General features: G+C 43.4%; 1 protein-coding gene across 1 annotated transcript in view; it reads left to right on the top strand.

Moving 5' to 3' along the window:
- The window catches only part of LOC144807923 (membrane-spanning 4-domains subfamily A member 4A-like), a 216,115-nt gene that overhangs the window by 106,241 nt on the left and 90,633 nt on the right, over positions 1-19,241 (top strand). Inside the window, exon 2 of the mRNA XM_078673520.1 lies at positions 15,744-15,903. Within this exon, the coding sequence (XP_078529646.1) occupies positions 15,757-15,903 (147 nt within the window). The 5' untranslated portion in view covers positions 15,744-15,756. The remainder of the gene's footprint in view (positions 1-15,743; positions 15,904-19,241) is intronic.

The raw sequence follows: 19,241 nt of genomic DNA, 5'->3' as shown, positions 1-19,241 counted from the left end.
CCAATGGGACAATGTTCCTTTAGAGCGGAGTTCGTCTCCTCCCCAGACTTTCACCTTGGAAATGGTGCTCGAGCCTGTTACCGCGGCTCGGGCAGCCGCGTTAAGTTTTGTTACACAAAACGCCCTTGCGCTCAGGCGGGCACTCCCAGTGCCCCTACATTATTTTCCTCGAGGCGACACTCATTCTCACAGCCTGTGATGATTGCCATGTCCGACGCGTTTCGAGGACTCTGCCTCTTAATCATGGACCGCTTGCAGCAACAAGGAAAGGCTCACCTGCGATTGTAGTTCATTTTTATTGATAACCAATTCCCACAATGGGCGTGGCTTGCATTGTTGGCCACATGTGCATGCTGGTACTTGCAGTTACATTCAGGTAAGTATCAGTGTTCAACCTGTAGTAGTCAGGAGAGGAGACGAACTCCGCTCTAAAGGAACATTGTCCCATTGGCTAATCAAGACACACAGAACGAGCAGCCTACCTACTAAAGGTTACTAAACTGCTTTTAATATACAGGAACATGGAAGCCTACTACAGGTTGAACACTGATACTTACCTGAATGTAACTGCAAGTACCAGCATGCACATGTGGCCAACAATGCTAGCCACGCCCATTGTGGGAATTGGTTATCAATAAAAACGAACTACAATCGCAGGTGAGCCTTTCCTTGTTGCTGCAAGCGGTCCATGATTAAGAGGCGGGGTCCTCGAAACGCGTCGGACATGGCAATCATCACAGGCTGTGAGAATGAGTGTCGCCTCGAGGAAAATATTGTAGGGGCACTGGGAGTGCCCGCCTGAGCGCAAGGGCGTTTTGTGTAACAAAATTTAACGCGGCTGCCCGAGCCGCGGTAACAGGCTCGAGCACCATTTCCAAGGTGAAAGTCTGGGGAGGAGACGAACTCCGCTCTAAAGGAACATTGTCCCATTGGCTAATCAAGACACACAGAACGAGCAGCCTACCTACTAAAGGTTACTAAATTGCTTTTAATATACAGGAACATGGAAGCCTACTACAGGTTGAACACTGATACTTACCTGAATGTAACTGCAAGTACCAGCATGCACATGTGGCAAACAATGCTAGCCACGCCCATTGTGGGAATTGGTTATCAATAAAAACGAACTACAATCGCAGGTGAGCCTTTCCTTGTTGCTGCAAGCGGTCCATGATTAAGAGGCGGAGTCCTCGAAACGCGTCGGACATGGCAATCATCACAGGCTGTGAGAATGAGTGTCGCCTCGAGGAAAATAATGTAGGGGCACTGGGAGTGCCCGCCTGAGCGCAAGGGCGTTTTGTGTAACAAAATTTAACGCGGCTGCCCGAGCCGCGGTAACAGGCTCGAGCACCATTTCCAAGGTGAAAGTCTGGGGAGGAGACGAACTCCGCTCTAAAGGAACATTGTCCCATTGGCTAATCAAGACACACAGAACGAGCAGCCTACCTACTAAAGGTTACTAAATTGCTTTTAATATACAGGAACATGGAAGCCTAATACAGGTTGAACACTGATACTTACCTGAATGTAACTGCAAGTACCAGCATGCACATGTGGCCAACAATGCTAGCCACGCCCATTGTGGGAATTGGTTATCAATAAAAACGAACTACAAACGCAGGTGAGCCTTTCCTTGATGCTGCAAGCGGTCCATGACTAAGAGGCGGAGTCCTCGAAACGCGTCGGACATGGCAATCATCACAGGCTGTGAGAATGAGTGTCGCCTCGAGGAAAACAATGTAGGGGCACTGGGAGTGCCTGCCTGAGCGCAAGGGCGTTTTGTGTAACTAAATTTAACGCGGCTGCCCGAGCCGCGGAAACAGGCTCGAGCACCATTTCCAAGGTGAAAGTCTGTGGAGGAGATGAACTCCGCTCTAAAGGAACATTGTCCCATTGGCTAATCAAGACACACAGAACGAGCAGCCTACCTACTAAAGGTTACTAAATTGCTTTTAATATACAGGAACATGGAAGCCTACTACAGGTTGAACACTGATACTTACCTGAATGTAACTGCAAGTACCAGCATGCACATGTGGCCAACAATGCTAGCCACGCCCATTGTGGGAATTGGTTATCAATAAAAACGAACTACAATCGCAGGTGAGCCTTTCCTTGTTGCTGCAAGCGGTCCATGATTAAGAGGCGGAGTCCTCGAAACGCGTCGGACATGGCAATCATCACAGGCTGTGAGAATGAGTGTCGCCTCGAGGAAAATAATGTAGGGGCACTGGGAGTGCCCGCCTGAGCGCAAGGGCGTTTTGTGTAACAAAATTTAACGCGGCTGCCCGAGCCGCGGTAACAGGCTCGAGCACCATTTCCAAGGTGAAAGTCTGGGGAGGAGACGAACTCCGCTCTAAAGGAACATTGTCCCATTGGCTAATCAAGACACACAGAACGAGCAGCCTACCTACTAAAGGTTACTAAATTGCTTTTAATATACAGGAACATGGAAGCCTACTACAGGTTGAACACTGATACTTACCTGAATGTAACTGCAAGTACCAGCATGCACATGTGGCCAACAATGCTAGCCACGCCCATTGTGGGAATTGGTTATCAATAAAAACGAACTACAATCGCAGGTGAGCCTTTCCTTGTTGCTGCAAGCGGTCCATGATTAAGAGGCGGAGTCCTCGAAACGCGTCGGACATGGCAATCATCACAGGCTGTGAGAATGAGTGTCGCCTCGAGAAAAATAATGTAGGGGCACTGGGAGTGCCCGCCTGAGCGCAAGGGCGTTTTGTGTAACAAAATTTAACGCGGCTGCCCGAGCCGCGGTAACAGGCTCGAGCACCATTTCCAAGGTGAAAGTCTGGGGAGGAGACGACTCCGCTCTAAAGGAACATTGTCCCATTGGCTAATCAAGACACACAGAACGAGCAGCCTACCTACTAAAGGTTACTAAATTGCTTTTAATATACAGGAACATGGAAGCCTACTACAGGTTGAACACTGATACTTACCTGAATGTAACTGCAAGTACCAGCATGCACATGTGGCCAACAATGCTAGCCACGCCCATTGTGGGAATTGGTTATCAATAAAAACAAACTACAATCGCAGGTGAGCCTTTCCTTGTTGCTGCAAGCGGTCCATGATTAAGAGGCGGAGTCCTCGAAACGCGTCGGACATGGCAATCATCACAGGCTGTGAGAATGAGTGTCGCCTCGAGGAAAATAATGTAGGGGCACTGGGAGTGCCCGCCTGAGCGCAAGGGCGTTTTGTGTAACAAAATTTAACGCGGCTGCCCGAGCCGCGGTAACAGGCTCGAGCACCATTTCCAAGGTGAAAGTCTGGGGAGGAGACGAACTCCGCTCTAAAGGAACATTGTCCCATTGGCTAATCAAGACACACAGAACGAGCAGCCTACCTACTAAAGGTTACTAAATTGCTTTTAATATACAGGAACATGGAAGCCTACTACAGGTTGAACACTGATACTTACCTGAATGTAACTGCAAGTATCAGCATGCACATGTGGCCAACAATGCTAGCCACGCCCATTGTGGGAATTGGTTATCAATAAAAACGAACTACAATCGCAGGTGAGCCTTTCCTTGTTGCTGCAAGCGGTCCATGATTAAGAGGCGGAGTCCTCGAAACGCGTCAGACATGGCAATCATCACAGGCTGTGAGAATGAGTGTCGCCTCGAGGAAAATAATGTAGGGGCACTGGGAGTGCCCGCCTGAGCGCAAGGGCGTTTTGTGTAACAAAATTTAACGCGGCTGCCCGAGCCGCGGTAACAGGCTCGAGCACCATTTCCAAGGTGAAAGTCTGGGGAGGAGACAAACTCCGCTCTAAAGGAACATTGTCCCATTGGCTAATCAAGACACACAGAACGAGCAGCCTACCTACTAAAGGTTACTAAATTGCTTTTAATATACAGGAACATGGAAGCCTACTACAGGTTGAACACTGATACTTACCTGAATGTAACTGCAAGTACCAGCATGCACATGTGGCCAACAATGCTAGCCACGCCCATTGTGGGAATTGGTTATCAATAAAAACGAACTACAATCGCAGGTGAGCCTTTCCTTGTTGCTGCAAGCGCTCCATGTTTAAGAGGCGGAGTCCTCGAAAGGCGTCGGACATGGCAATCATCACAGGCTGTGAGAATGAGTGTCGCCTCGAGGAAAATAATGTAGGGGCACTGGGAGTGCCCGCCTGAGCGGAAGGGCGTTTTGTGTAACAAAATTTAACGCGGCTGCCCGAGCCGCCGTAACAGGCTCGAGAACCATTTCCAAGGTGAAAGTCTGGGGAGGAGACGAACTCCGCTCTAAAGGAACATTGTCCCATTGGCTAATCAAGACACACAGAACGAGCAGCCTACCTACTAAAGGTTACTAAACTGCTTTTAATATACAGGAACATGGAAGCCTACTACAGGTTGAACACTGATACTTACCTGAAAGTAACTGCAAGTACCAGCATGCACATGTGGCCAACAATGCTAGCCACGCCCATTGTGGGAATTGGTTATCAATAAAAACGAACTACAATCGCAGGTGAGCCTTTCCTTGTTGCTGCAAGCGGTCCATGATTAAGAGGCGGAGTCCTCGAAACGCGTCGGACATGGCAATCATCACAGGCTGTGAGAATGAGTGTCGCCTCGAGGAAAATAATGTAGGGGCACTGGGAGTGCCCGCCTGAGCGCAAGGGCGTTTTGTGTAACAAAATTTAACGCGGCTGCCCGAGCCGCGGTAACAGGCTCGAGCACCATTTCCAAGGTGAAAGTCTGGGAAGGAGACGAACTCCGCTCTAAAGGAACATTGTCCCATTGGCTAATCAAGACATACAGAACGAGCAGCCTACCTACTAAAGGTTACTAAATTGCTTTTAATATACAGGAACATGGAAGCCTACTACAGGTTGAACACTAATACTTACCTGAATGTAACTGCAAGTACCAGCATGCACATGTGGCCAACAATGCTAGCCACGCCCATTGTGGGAATTGGTTATCAATAAAAACGAACTACAATCGCAGGTGAGCCTTTCCTTGTTGCTGCAAGCGGTCCATGATTAAGAGGCGGAGTCCTCGAAACGCGTCGGACATGGCAATCATCACAGGCTGTGAGAATGAGTGTCACCTCGAGGAAAATAATGTAGGGGCACTGGGAGTGCCCGCCTGAGCGCAAGGGCGTTTTGTGTAACAATATATATATATATATATATATATATATATATATATATAGACGCTCCACTTACACCTGCCTGTCGCACTCCTAGGCTGGTGCCTGCTCGCCGGGGGTGCACCCGACCATAATATCGGCTCAACAATCCCTCCCCGTCAATTCCGGGAATCAGGTAGCAGCACTCAGGGGTAAATACACAGTTAGGTTTTTATTCGTTCACAACGCGCTTTCGGCACTCGGCCTTCGTCAGTGTTCAAAACAACTAAGCACCGCAAAATCTCAATGCTTTTAAAATCATCACGTGGTAATTCTACATGACACAAAGATAGGACCATCCGAGGAAAACATGGTCGCCATCTTTGAATGGGTAAAGTATATTCAATGTTGCTCTCTGCTCTATGAATCAAGCAGTATACAACTATGCATACATAAATAAATTAATAGCAATGCGCACCAAGAATCAAAATTTGATCACTCACTAATGGCCATTAGCATAATGCCCGCAAATGGGCTATGTACATTTGATGCTCATTGCTCTCCCCACTCACATACCACGAAATCACGCCCTGGATGGGCCTAGGTAAGTTCTAATGCAAATTAGATAACGTGATGATAAGCATTTACATAAGGCAATACATTGTTAGCAAAGAAAAGCGAATAGAAGCAGTTACAGACAAAATAAGCAATATTTACAACTATACAAGCCCTGTTTGAAATACATTAGATCAAATGGACTGCCAAGTACTCATGTACATTTAATCCTGCTGGCATCTTACTTTGTAGGTCAATTATATAACGCGACTCCAGTCGCCTAAGTTTATGTAGCCTATCGCCTCCTCTTACATGGGCAGGGACGGAGTCCAGACAAAAGTACGTCAACAGATCCCTGTTGCGTTTGTGTTCCTTATCAAAATGTCTGGCTACAGGGTAGTTTACGTCTGCGTTTTGTATTGCCCTTTGATGCTCCAAAATCCTTAATTTAACAGGATTCGTTGTGCTGCCAACATACCTTCTGCCACAAGGACATGTTAGACAGTACACAACGTAAGGTGTGGAGCATGTGAGGAATTTCCCTATTTTTTTAGGTTGTTTGACCCCGGGTACATTATACTGTGTTACACGCCTACTACCTTTGCAGGCCTTGCATTTCCCGCAAGGGTAAAAACCTTTCAAAGGTTCGGACTTGGATCTTGATGTGGTACTCTCATGGTGACTATGCACTAAATAATCCTTAAGTGCTCGTGCCTTCCTAAAAGTTACTAGAGGGTAGGGCGGTAAGTCTTGCTTAATGATGTTATCGGTAAGCAAGATATTCCAATGCTTACGCATAATGCGTTTTAATTCAGAAGCATTGCGTGAAAAAGTGGTAATCATTCTAAAAGTGCCCCCACCAGACTTGATGTTGTCAACATTTACAGTTTTTTCTTTTTTGAGTAGTTCACTCCTATCCAGGTCGCAAACTTTCTTCATAGCCTGTGTGAGTACTCCCTCTTTGTAGCCTCTGGTCTTAAATCTCTGGATGCTACTGTTGGCTACTGTTGCTACAAAGGAACAGGATATTAAAAGGGCAGCCAACAGTAGCATCCAGAGATTTAAGACCATAGAGATATATATATATATAGAGAGAGAGAGAGAGAGAGAGAGAGAGAGAGAGAGAGTACAAAAAATGAACCTTTAACCAATCTACAATATTCTTAAAATCAATCTAATAATTATATAGCAATTTAAAAATAATGGTTGTTTAATCATCACTTAACTAACTTCCCACCCAACTACCCTACAAACCCAGCAGCCCGTACCTTAAATATAACGAATATACGTATAATTATTACACAATTTACATCATTATTAATCAATTAAATATGTAACTATACATTAATAAGAATTAAAATATAAATAATTAAATCAGTACGTACTATACTTAATGAACAGCAATCACATACTTATTTAGAAAATATTAATTAATGAATTAATTACTATTTAGGTATAACTTAATTACCTTCCCTCCCTAGATCCCTATAAACCCAACAACCTGCTGCAACACTATAAATCATTATTAGGAATTAAATAAAACATTCTGAATCACTTAAAATTACAAACTATGTTTAAAAACATTAATAACAATTATTCAAACAATAACGCATACAATTAATATATGAACTAAAACACACTAAAATAACTAGAAAAACATATTCTTTACAACTATATTATTGAAAACCATATTACCAGCCTCACAATTATGATTAATATCTTGCTTACCTGAAAGAAATATTATTCACAATGATATTTCTGCATCACAATATTTTTGTATCAAAATATTTTTTCCTGATATTTCTGTTTAACAATATTAAAAACTTGATATTTTGTCCTAATACTGAGGAGGGCTCTAACAACACCTTCCACATGTGAACTGTTTTATACGTTGTCTTTTAGAAAGGTTCTCAATGTGACTTAAGTTGTGCATGAACTGCTGGAGGAAGGTGTGTAGTCACTCAGATTGTGCTTAGTAGTGAGTTGCAACATCCTGCATAATGCTCACTTAACTACTACTTAACTATTTAATTACTATCATGTACTGAACCCTAGTTTGCTAGATCAGTATTGATGTTGCCAATGGAGTTGGACTGAGGGTGTTGTTTGACTGGTGTGACCCGGATGGTAAGGACATGACAGACAAGGTGATTTGGACGGTCCAACCTATTAAGGATAAAACAACACAAATGTGTAATAACAAAAATTAATTAAGCACCATTTTAAGGTCAAACTTGAATGAGTCTTGACAACTTCACCGCAAACGAAGTAACAAAAAGGATTGCTTACAATGCAAGTATGAGATAAAGATGTGACTGTGTGATGAAAGAGCTGGTCATAAAGATTTGCAGAGCAGGAGAACCACCATAAAGTTGCAGATCCTCCAGCCCGCCAAACGCATGATTTCCTGCACCAATTAGAGGTGGACGAACCACATTATTTCCACCAGTGGATCTTCTGCTACTACTTCTAGTGGAAATCTGTCACCTGATTGCCCAACCATAACAATAACATTTGCTCCGTGACTCAACCATTGCTAGACTGGCACATGGTGGTTCCAGGTATGGAAATCAAACAATGATTCTGAGAACACTCCTTGTAAGGCAGGACCACTACTTTTTTCCATTGTCAAAAACATACTGCATTTTGAGTGGTTGTATTTGAAAAACAAAATAATTGGCATGGTTTTCCCAAAACAACATGAGTTCTGCATTCACAGTAATCATTACTCTGGTGCCTGCATTTAAGGGAGTGAGATCCCTCCTAACCTGCACTTATATCAACTCCAGACTATTTACTACTAACATATCTTCAAGACAGACATAAACAGGGAAGTATATGCCACTCCAGATAGAGATCAGCAGTATGCAAATGTGACTCTATCCTGCTCCAATAGGGAACAACCAGTTCTATTTATTTATGGTTTGGATATGACTGCAGACAAATCTATCAAATTTAACTTACATACTGAAACAGATTTGAAAGGCCGACCAAAGCATTTTACGGGCAAGAATGTGTCTTATGTGCAAATGCTGGCATAATGTCTCTCTAATGTAGAAATGTGGTGGACGGTTAGAAGCTGAAAAATCGGACCACGCACTGCACTAGTTGAGGTGAGGCTTCACTGGTATCTCTGAAAGACATCTGACAGCTTAGCTGAGTAGTCGACTTCTGGTTTGCAACAGTTAGGTTCTTAGCCGGTTTGCATCTTTCCCCTTTCCTATTTGGGCGTTTTCCCCTCCTGCCAGCTGCAGACTTACTCTCCACTGGGCATGTTAGACCTGCCATCCTTGGCGCCCTGTCTTTTTTTACTTCTGACTAACCCTGGGCGTAGTTTGCGTAGTCGCGCTACGCGTAGCTATGTGAAGTGCACTTTGCACTACGCAAGCTACACATAGCTACGCGAACTGCGTAGTCCGGTAGGGAAAATGCTGTTCGCACAGTGCCAGATGCTTGTCCGCACTGTGCAATCATTGCAAACGGCATCTTGCACAGTACAAGCGGTCAATTTCTGCCGCTTGAGTAGATTTGTACTCGAGCAGCAGTTTTCTCAACGCGGACTGGTAGTTTCTCATTGCGAGTGGTCGTGAGCACATGCGACCACTCGGAATGAGAAACCTGACCTCCCTGCGTTGAGAGTCTCACCGAGAGGTTTATTTTCCACGTTCGTGATCGGCAACTTGATGTTGCTGATCGCGAAAAAAGAAAAAGTCTCGTTGGGATGTCATTTTGCTCGCTCCGCGGTCGCCAACATGACATTGAGGACCGCAAGCAAGCAAAAAATGCTCGCTATGCGTCTTTGCACTGTGCTACATGCAATTTGCGTAGCGCGTAGTTGTGTAAACTACGCAAGCATAGCGTAGTCCTACGCCCATGGTTACTTCTGACCTCCTGTTTCTGACTGTGTGGTGTGTTTTGTTTTTGCTGGATTTGGGACTCTGGGCACTTTACCACTGCTGATCAGTGCGAAAATGCAAGCGCTCCCTGTGCAAATTGTGATTATGATTGGTTAGTCTTGATTGGCTTATTTGATTTAGTGGTAGGACCCTAGTAAAGTGCACTGTGTGTGCCCAAAGTGTGTAACTCTAATGCAGCTAGTGGGCCTGCAGCACTGATTGAAGCACACGCATGAATAGCCCTGCAAACATGTCTGAGGGCTGCCACTGCGGAGTCTGTGAGTGCAGTTTTAAACTGCCATGTTGACCTGCCAAGTGCACCCACTTGCTCGCCTACCATGGCAGTAAGGAATAAAAGAATCACCTCCCGTGGCAGTAAGGAATAGATGTATTGCTTTGTTTTTTCAGTGCCTCATCTCTCCTGCGCCTGTTTTCCTCTTTAATTTTGACGCATCCCAGGTACTTGGTGATAAAAGTTACACATCCATAATTTCCTGTGGACTGAACTATTTTAAACCTTTTAAAAGTGATACCTTTGCCTGTGTATGCTGACTTTTTGTCATTTTGGTCTTGTTTTCTTCAGATAAATGTTGGTTCTTTATTTAAACTGGTGTGGTGTCCTTTTGTAGTGTTTCCAGGGTGTTGCTGTGTGTGTATGTACAAATACATTGCATCTGAGATATGCCTGACTGCTCATGCAAAGCTACAAAGGGGTTGAGCAGGGGTTATCTTGGGTGTGTAAATCCCATTCTCTGACTAGAATAAGGGTCTTCACTTGGACAGGGTTCAAGCTGCTGCCAACTAGAGACCTCCATTTCAAACAGGGTAGAACTGCAACAGGTTTCTTCTGGTTTAGCATATCAACCCCTAAGATCATCTACTCTCATTGCCAGCTTGTAAACAGATGTGATCATTTAGAAACAGGTGGTACATCAGCAGTCAGCATAAAGATCATCTGGCAAACTAGGGGCCCGATTCACAGAACTAACTTAAGACAAAATCCTAAACTTACTACCATTTTCGTATTCACAGAAGACACTTACTCATTTTGGTATTCACAGAAGGCACTTACTCATTTCGGTATTCACAGAAGTTAATAGTCCTAACTTTAGGACTCCTAAATGTGTTCTGTGAATACCGAAAGTCTTAAAGTTATGATGTTTCTCAATTTAGTAGTAGTAAAGTTAGGACTCCTAACTTTAGGACTCCTAAATGCCTTCTGTGAATACCGAAAGTCTTTTTTTATTTTTTGTGTCCTCTTTTTGCCCTTAGTAAATTACCTAGGTGCACTAGGAGAGGGGTATGAACTACACTGTCACAGGTAAACTGGTAGTGCCGTCGCCCGACTGACATGGTTTTGACACTCAGCGTTGTTCATTCTCTCTCAAAAATGCGCCGCAAGATGATAACCCTGGAGGAGCAATGTTGCTGCTATGCAATACCCATAAAGGATAGGGGGGACCACAGCCTTGGGTAGATCAATGGAGGAGAGCAGATCAAGCAGCGTTAATCATCGGACAGGGGGGAAAAAAACCCCCAAAAAAAACACAGTCGAGAGATGAGTCACCTAGACCAGTTTAAAAGGTGCCAGAAGCCACGTTTGTCGGGGTTGCCAGCTCTTACTAGGTCGGTTTTAGATGTTTGTAAAATTGATATGCGCCAATATAACACAGTGGGAGGTAGTGGTTCCTTCCATTTCCTGCAGGTTTCTCTCCTGGCCAATAGGATACAATAGAAGAGGAGTTTTTTGACAGGGCCTTGGATTTCCAATGATGGTCCGAAGATTACGAGCAGTGCGTCGATTGGGATTTCGAAGCCCAAGGATGTTGTTAACAGAGAGCTGATAGAATCCCAGTAAGATGACAGCACTGGGCATTCAAAGAACATGTGTAAGTCAGAGGCTGCAAGCAACCCACACTTAGGGCAAGCCACCATGGAATCAGTTGAGAACTTCCATAGCCGTAGTGGAGAGTAGTACGCCCTATGTAGCGTAAAAAGATGGTTCCTATGCAACCACGCAGGCTTCACTGTATCCCACAGAAGCCTAAAGAAAGAATACCAAATATTCTCGAGATCTTTTCCGATAAAGGAAGAGCTCCACAGCGTCTCGGGAAGGATAAAATCCCCGTCTACCTCATCCGAAAGTCTTAAAATTAGGATTTTTCTCAATTTAGTAGTAGTAAAGTTAGGACTCCTAACTTTAGGACTAGTAAATGCCTTCTGTGAATACCGAAAGTCTTAAAATTAGGATTTTTCTCAGGTTAGTAGTAGTAAAGTTGAGAAAAATCCAAATTTTAAGACTTTCGGTATTCACAGAAGGCATTTAGGGGTCCAAAAGTTAGGAGTCCTAACTTTACTACTACTAAATTGAGAAAAATCCTAACTTTAAGACTTTCGGTATTCACAGAACACATATAGGAGTCCTAAAGTTAGGACTACTAACTTCTGTGAATACCTAAATGAGTAAGTGCCTTCTGTGAATACCAAAATGAGTTTCAGCCTGATTCATGAAACGAAAATCGGCTCGCAAAGGGCCAGATTCTGAGAATCTGGCCCTTTGCGAGCGCAATTATTGCATTTGGGATTCATCATCCCAAATGCAATAATCGCTATTACAGAATTCGCTATTGTGCGAGGAATTGCATTTAAGGAATCTCTATTAGAGATTCCTTATATGCAATTCATCAACCAATTTTAAATTGCTAATTCGCAATTTCGGGCCGCTATTTACCGAGAGGTCAGACCTCTCGGTAAATAGCAAAAACTTAGAAAAATGCTTTTAAAAGTATTTTTCTAAGTTGCATGTTGCACACACACATGTCCTTTGGACATGTGTGTGCGCAACACCTGTTCAAATGTGCATTTAAGGGGTGCTACAGGGTGTCCTTTGGACACCCCTGGCACCCTTAAAATCGCTATCTTATTTGCGAGTAGCAAATTACTACTCGCAAATAAGGGATACTCCCCATTCATTCCTATGGGCCTTTTGGCCCATAGGAATGAATGGGGAGTTATTCCTTATTTGCGAGTAGCAAATTGTTACTCGCAAATAAGGAACGTGTAGGAATCGCTATTTATTTAGCAATTCCTACATGAATACCGTTTTGCGAGTCCTCAATAGCGATTCGCTATGAATCGCTATTAGGGGCTCGCAAAACGGCCCGTTGATGAATCAGGCTGTAAGTGCCTTCTGTGAATAGCAAAATGGTAGAAAGTTTAGGATTTTGTCTTAAGTTAGTTCTGTGAATCGGGCCCTAAGTTTATATGACAATGCATGGCCATAGGCAGCTCTTAAGTGCAACAAGCACCCCAACACAAGTGCAGGATGGGGTACTCATGCAATATCTCTAAAATCAATTCAGTAACCAATTGTTTATCACTTTAGTAAGCATTGTTAATTACTCATATCCCAGTTCATTATTATTGCGCACACCATGACACCTCAGTTTGCTCCCAGCCATTTGCAAATCAGTGTTGTAACTCCTCAACTAGGAACAGTGCAGCCCAAACTGCTAAACCAAGTCTTCGGTGAACCCAAAACATGCAACCCAAGACCGGTTTCCCCTTGATTGCAGCTCTTCAGTTGGGTGTAGCTTGGTTTCAGTTGAGCAGGTCCACGGTTATTGTGCATATACCTAGGTCTAATCTGAGGTGGCAGGGTGGGCAAAAGAGCTATAGACTGGAAAGCGGCCCGGGTAATTAACAGTGGCTGAGATTAATTCAAGCATTCCAGCCAACATTTTTTGGGATGCTAAATACTGTTAATTAAAAATACATTCTGATTTATTAGCTGCATGAAAGGGAGCAACGAGAAATACACTATCAACTGCTGACTGACAAGCATTTCAAGTTACTTTTAAATTTTCCAAAATCAGTGACACCAAAGTAATGGAGGATCTAGGGGAATTTTGGATAGGCACTGTGGGCCTCATTAACACTGGAATGGCGCAGCGCGGTGCCGCAAGCAAATATGCAGTGCCATGCTGCGTCATTCTAAAAGTGCAGGAATGTACCATAATTACAAGAATATGATGCATTCCTATACTGACTCCTGCACCAGAACTAAAAAAGCACCTAGCGCCAACGCGGGCACCCTTGAGCCATGTTGCAAGGGTTCCTGTGTTGCTTGGATGATTGATTTTGTAAAAGAAGGGACATCTTTCTGCACAAAACAATCAATGGTAGCAATTTCCTCCTTCTAAATGTGCTCTCAGAATGCACACACATAGAAAGAGGAAAAAACTAGGAGAAATAAGGATATTTCTCCTCATTGCCACTCGTTAACGCCATCCCTGACGCATTTCCAAGTTTACGATTCCTAGTAAATCTGAGAATGCTTCAGATTCCACGGGTGTTGCATTGGAACACTCACAGGCATACCCACGGGCATAAGCATGGAACGCCCCTTTCACGCAGTTTTTTGCATGAAAGGGGTACATATTTACAAGGCCATGGAAAGCCACGCAAAGTGGCTTTGTGTGGCCTTGTAAATATTCTGTGGTACATTGCACTAGCAGCACATCAAAAAAGTGACGCTCTGGCAGCTCAAAAGTGACACTAGGGCCTCGTAAATTAGGGCCTGTGTGGGCTATTGTGTCAGGTACCCTTATGGGGAAATGTTATCATTAGGGTACACACTAGAATAATTACTGCTGCTGATAAGGCAAGACCTGTGCTTTGGAGAAAATCCTTTCACTAGTGGCTGACATTTCACTGCTTGGGTCATTCATTACATTTGCAAAAAAGTGTCACTCGATGTTTCACACCTAAGTCTGGGAAATTGCACATGTTACTACTAAGCCTGGGCGTAGTTTGCGTAGCAGCACTACACGTAGCTTCACATAATATACTTTGAACTTCACGTAGTACATGTAGGCTCTGTAGGTCATGACACTGTGTACTTGTCTGCACTGTAAAATAATTGCAAATAGCATCCTGCACAGTGCCAGCTATGATAAAATAAGTATCTCTATCTTTATATGCTAAAGTGCATATAGTACTTTCACAAAATTGAAACTGAAAAATTAGCAAGCAGTGAGAGAGGTGATGATATTGGGATTCTCCCTAACCTAGGGGGAGTAACAAACAGATGCCTTGAAAACAAAAAAGCACATCTTATTGAATGATTTGGTGGTGGTCCCATCCTCTTAGGACCACCCCGAGCACAGTTATTGGCAAAACAACATTCCCAACCCAAGGCCCTGCAAAGAATTATGGGATGAGATTAGCAGTGGACAGTGAATATTATATAGTATCCAATATAAAAATAATTCTACAAAGAGCTGCAGTTCAACTGGTGGTTACTAGATGTCCCTCACGAGTCAAATGCAAATGCTTGATGAAAGGGTTTCAATGCATTTGACTTGTGAGGGACATCTAGTAACGACTAGTGGAACTGCAGCTTGATGTAAGAATAATTTCAGTGCTTTGCATTTGATTAGTGAGGGACATCTAGTAACGACTAGGTGAACTGCATCTTTTTGTACAATTATTTTGATATTTGATACTATAATATTCACTGCCCACTGCTAATTTCCCATAATGCTTTGCAGGGCCTTACGTTGGGATTGTTTTTTTGCCAATAACTGTGCTTGGGGTGGTCCTAAGAGGATGGGACCACCACTGAAGTTCAACAAAATGTGCTTTTTATGTATGCTCTTTCTGTTCAAGGCATCTGCTTGGTCCTCCCCCTAGGTTAGGGGGGACCCCAAATCATTAGCTCTCTCATTGCCTAATGTTTTCACTGTAAAATGTTCTTCTTGAGAATTGGTTATATGCTTGTAAGCATGTAAAATTGTTATTTCAAAGTATCTGAGGATGTTATTGCTTTAGCTGCTATGCTACATGCTTTGCATGTTCCGTTAGCGTAGTATTATGCCCAGGGTTAGTTACTACACTACATTCAAGTGCCATACACAGCACACTGGAAACTTGGCAGTTCTGTGTGCGTACATAGAATTGTGCATTTTGGTCTTTAAGCACCTATCCATTGTTGCTATCCTATCACCTAGGTTGTGAGAAACAATGGGCCTTATTTATGAAGGCCTTGCGCCGCCGGTGCGTCACTTTTTCCCATTTTCAAAGTGACCCACCGGCGGCGCAAGTCCTTCATAAATAAGGCCCAATATATTTAAATATGTTTTTCACTAATGTGTTTTTTTCTTCCTTTAATAGGATCCTTAACAAGATGGCTGTACCATCAGGCAATGGAGTGTTTGTGGTGACTCAGTACATCCCCACTGCTAGTTCCCGTCCAGTCCAACAGGGGTCATTGACGAGCCAAACACCATGCTTCCTGCAGAAGTTCATAAAAGGAGAACCAAAGGCTTTGGGAGTAATTTATTTATTCATAGCTCATGCATGTGTTGTAGATTTGATGTATAACTCCACAGACTGGATGTTGCAGGAACAGCTTTATTGCAGCACAGAACAGGTAAGCCCAATCCTCCCCTGGCCAGAGCTCCAACTGCCAACAGGGCAACGGAGAATTCCAGAACAAAGAACATTACAGAGATCTAGAGTGTTAGCTCAGTAGATGAGCTAAGCACTGTACAACATATCTTCCCCCCTTAACAAGGAAAGAAGCAACATCATACAAAAGATCAAACACAATCAATGTACATAATCATTCAAGTAAGTAGGTGGACGACGAGAACGAGTACACCTCAAACTAGCTTCTGATGAGGAAGAAGAAGAAGTAGTGGGAATAGTTGTAGTAGAGGCAGTTTCAACTGAATAATTATCTTGTGCACTCAAGGAAGTGGAAGCATCACCACTACCCACCTCCCCCCGTACAATTGGTTGAGAAGCGAAAGAGGCGCTACCATCAGAAGTTAACAAGTACCCATTGCATCCCTCAGTACTACCAGGTATTACGCCATCAAAACAGTCATTCTTTCTTTGGTATAGTGCAACTCTCCTATAATTCCAACTTTCCCCATTGGCCAAGACAACAAAATGTGGAAAAACCCTTTTGACTCTAAAGGGACCTCTAAACTTGCTAAGACCCTTGGCACATCTCCCTGGCTTTACCTTGACCAGATCGCCTACAGATATAGGTAAAGAAGCACTGCCCTGGGATAAGGACACCTCACTTGCAGAGCCCCTTAACCATGCAGGAGTCAATCTTGACACTGGCGTACGACCTCGCATTAGCTCAAAAGGGGATTTTTCTCCATACTTATGGGGCGTTGACCGGTAGGCCCAAACAAGTTCTTGTACCCGTTCATGGGAAAAACAACCACCTTCAACAAACATTTGAATCACCCCTTTTACAAGACGGTTTACTCTCTCGCAAAGGCCATTTCCTTGCGGATTGTACAAACTCGTCCTCTGATGTTTGATGCCACATTCACGTACAAACTGAGTCATTTTTGAAGAAGTCAGTTGTGTGCCATTATCCGTAATAAGAACAGAAGGGTATCCTTCATTCAAAAACACTCCTTTAAGGAAGCTAATGGTAGTATCAGTGTTTATCTCTCTCACAAACTGTACACAAAGCCACTTCGAATAACAGTCTATTACAACAATAGCGTAACGTTGATTTAATGGCAATTCACTCATGGGACCTATAAAGTCCAAACACACACTGTGCCATGGTATATTTTCAAAACTAATTTTCTGTGTAGACTGAGACCCCAACACTTTCAGACGTTTCTCCCCTTCCTTGCAGAAATTACACCTTAAAACACAATCTACTGCATCACAATCGACAGAGGGCCACCAAAAATGTTCCTTAACTCGACGTTGCGTGAGACTTTGGCCCAAATGTCCCTCATGGGCTAAGTTTAGGATCCTACACCTTAAAGAACTAGGTGGAATATAACGGTCACCTCTCATCAAAACATGCTCCCCTTCTAAGGAGAGTTCGTCTAAGACTTTTAAAAACGGTCTGACTTGAGGTTCTACAGTACTCTCTCTTCTTGCTCCTTTTGACACAAGATTTATGACAGCTTTTAAAACCTGATCATCTTCCATACCTTTTGACCATTCACTACAAGAAAAAGAACCACCACCTACACTCATAACATCATCCATTACAGCAACTGCTACATCATCCAATACATCTTCAACTGAATCTTCACCACTAGAAGATCGCACAGGAAGTCGTGACAGGCAATCCGCTTGGATGTTTTTCCATCCATGAACAAACTCAATTTCACATTGGTAATCTTGTAGGCGAGAGGCTAACCTTGCTAAACGTGGAGACCCCTTTCCAGCACCTCCCGGAGCCAACACGTTTAAGAGAGGTTTATGATCCGTGCGAAGGATAAATTTGTAACCCCACAGATAGGTCCTAAAATAACTCGTGCCCCAAGCAGCAGCAAGAGCCTCACGTTCTATAACCGAGTAATTCGACTCTGAGACAGATAATGGCCTAGAGGCAAACGCTATGGTCTTTTCCACTCCACCATGTTTTTGTAAAAGAACTGCACCAAGACCTACAATACTAGCATCTACCATCAAAATAGAGGACCGAGCAGTGTCAAACGGTGTAAGGACATTGGCAGACTTTAGCTCTTTTTTTATCATATCGAAGCAAGACTCGTGCTCAACAGTCCAATTGAACTTAACACCCTTCTTCAACAAACTCCTCAAAGGAGCAGTCTTTGAGGAAAAATCCTTCACAAATTTCGAGTAAAACTCGATCAGACCCATGAATGATCGAAGTTGATCTTTATCAACTGGAGAAGGAGCTTGTTCAATGGCCTCTAACAAATTCTTTTTTGGTTTAATCCTCTCTTCGGATAGGCAAAAACCCAAGTACTCTATTTCTTTCAAAAGGAATGCACACTTCTCTTTTCTCAATGTCAGACCAGCAACATCCACTCTTTGTAACACATTCCACAAAATCTCATTGTGTTCTTCTAGTGAATTTCCATATATCAAGATATCATCCTGAAAGTAAAGGACTTTATTTAACCCTTTAAACACTTCAGAAACAAGTCTCTGGAATACACTAGCGGCAGAGACAAGTCCGAAGGGCAATCTCGTGAATTGGAATGTCCCCTCACTAGTGATGAATGCGGTAAGATGTTTGGAGCTGTCATCTAAGCAAATTTGATGATAAGCATGCTTTAGATCCAGTTTACTAAAGAACTTGGCCCCTTTAAGTGTCGAAACTAGCTCATTAATGTTTGGTAGGGGAAATACATCCGCAACCACACATCTATTGAGTGAGCGTAAGTCCACACAGAACCTAATTTTATTGTCCGGTTTCTGGGAAATCACTACAGGGGAAACCCAGGGAGATGCTTCAATTGGTTCGATAATACCACCTTGAAGCATTTCTTCTAAAGTGGACTTAACTTCTTTACGTAGGGCAAAAGGGACTTTCCTCACTTTATGTTGGACAGGACAACTACCCTCCTTGAGTATTATGCGATGAGAATATCCTATAAGTTCCCCCAATTGGTCTCTGAACACATTTTTAAATTCGTCTAGTATCTCACCAATAGAAGACTTATCAACTATAGACACAGGATCATCAGACCTGGGATCTACTACAATGTGTAGGTCAAATTGGTGGTGACGACCTAATATGGCCGGTCCTACAGTCGATATGTAAACCTTTCCAGGCACCGATCTATTCTTGAATTCAATTTTTGACTCGAAATATCCCAATAGATCAATTTTCTCGCCTTGATATCCAGACGGAAAAATATCACACTC

The sequence above is a fragment of the Lissotriton helveticus genome, chromosome 1_2 (genome assembly GCF_964261635.1).
Source record: "Lissotriton helveticus chromosome 1_2, aLisHel1.1, whole genome shotgun sequence".
Classification (NCBI taxonomy): domain Eukaryota; kingdom Metazoa; phylum Chordata; class Amphibia; order Caudata; family Salamandridae; genus Lissotriton; species Lissotriton helveticus.
This window is presented reverse-complemented; position numbering and strand designations above follow the sequence as displayed.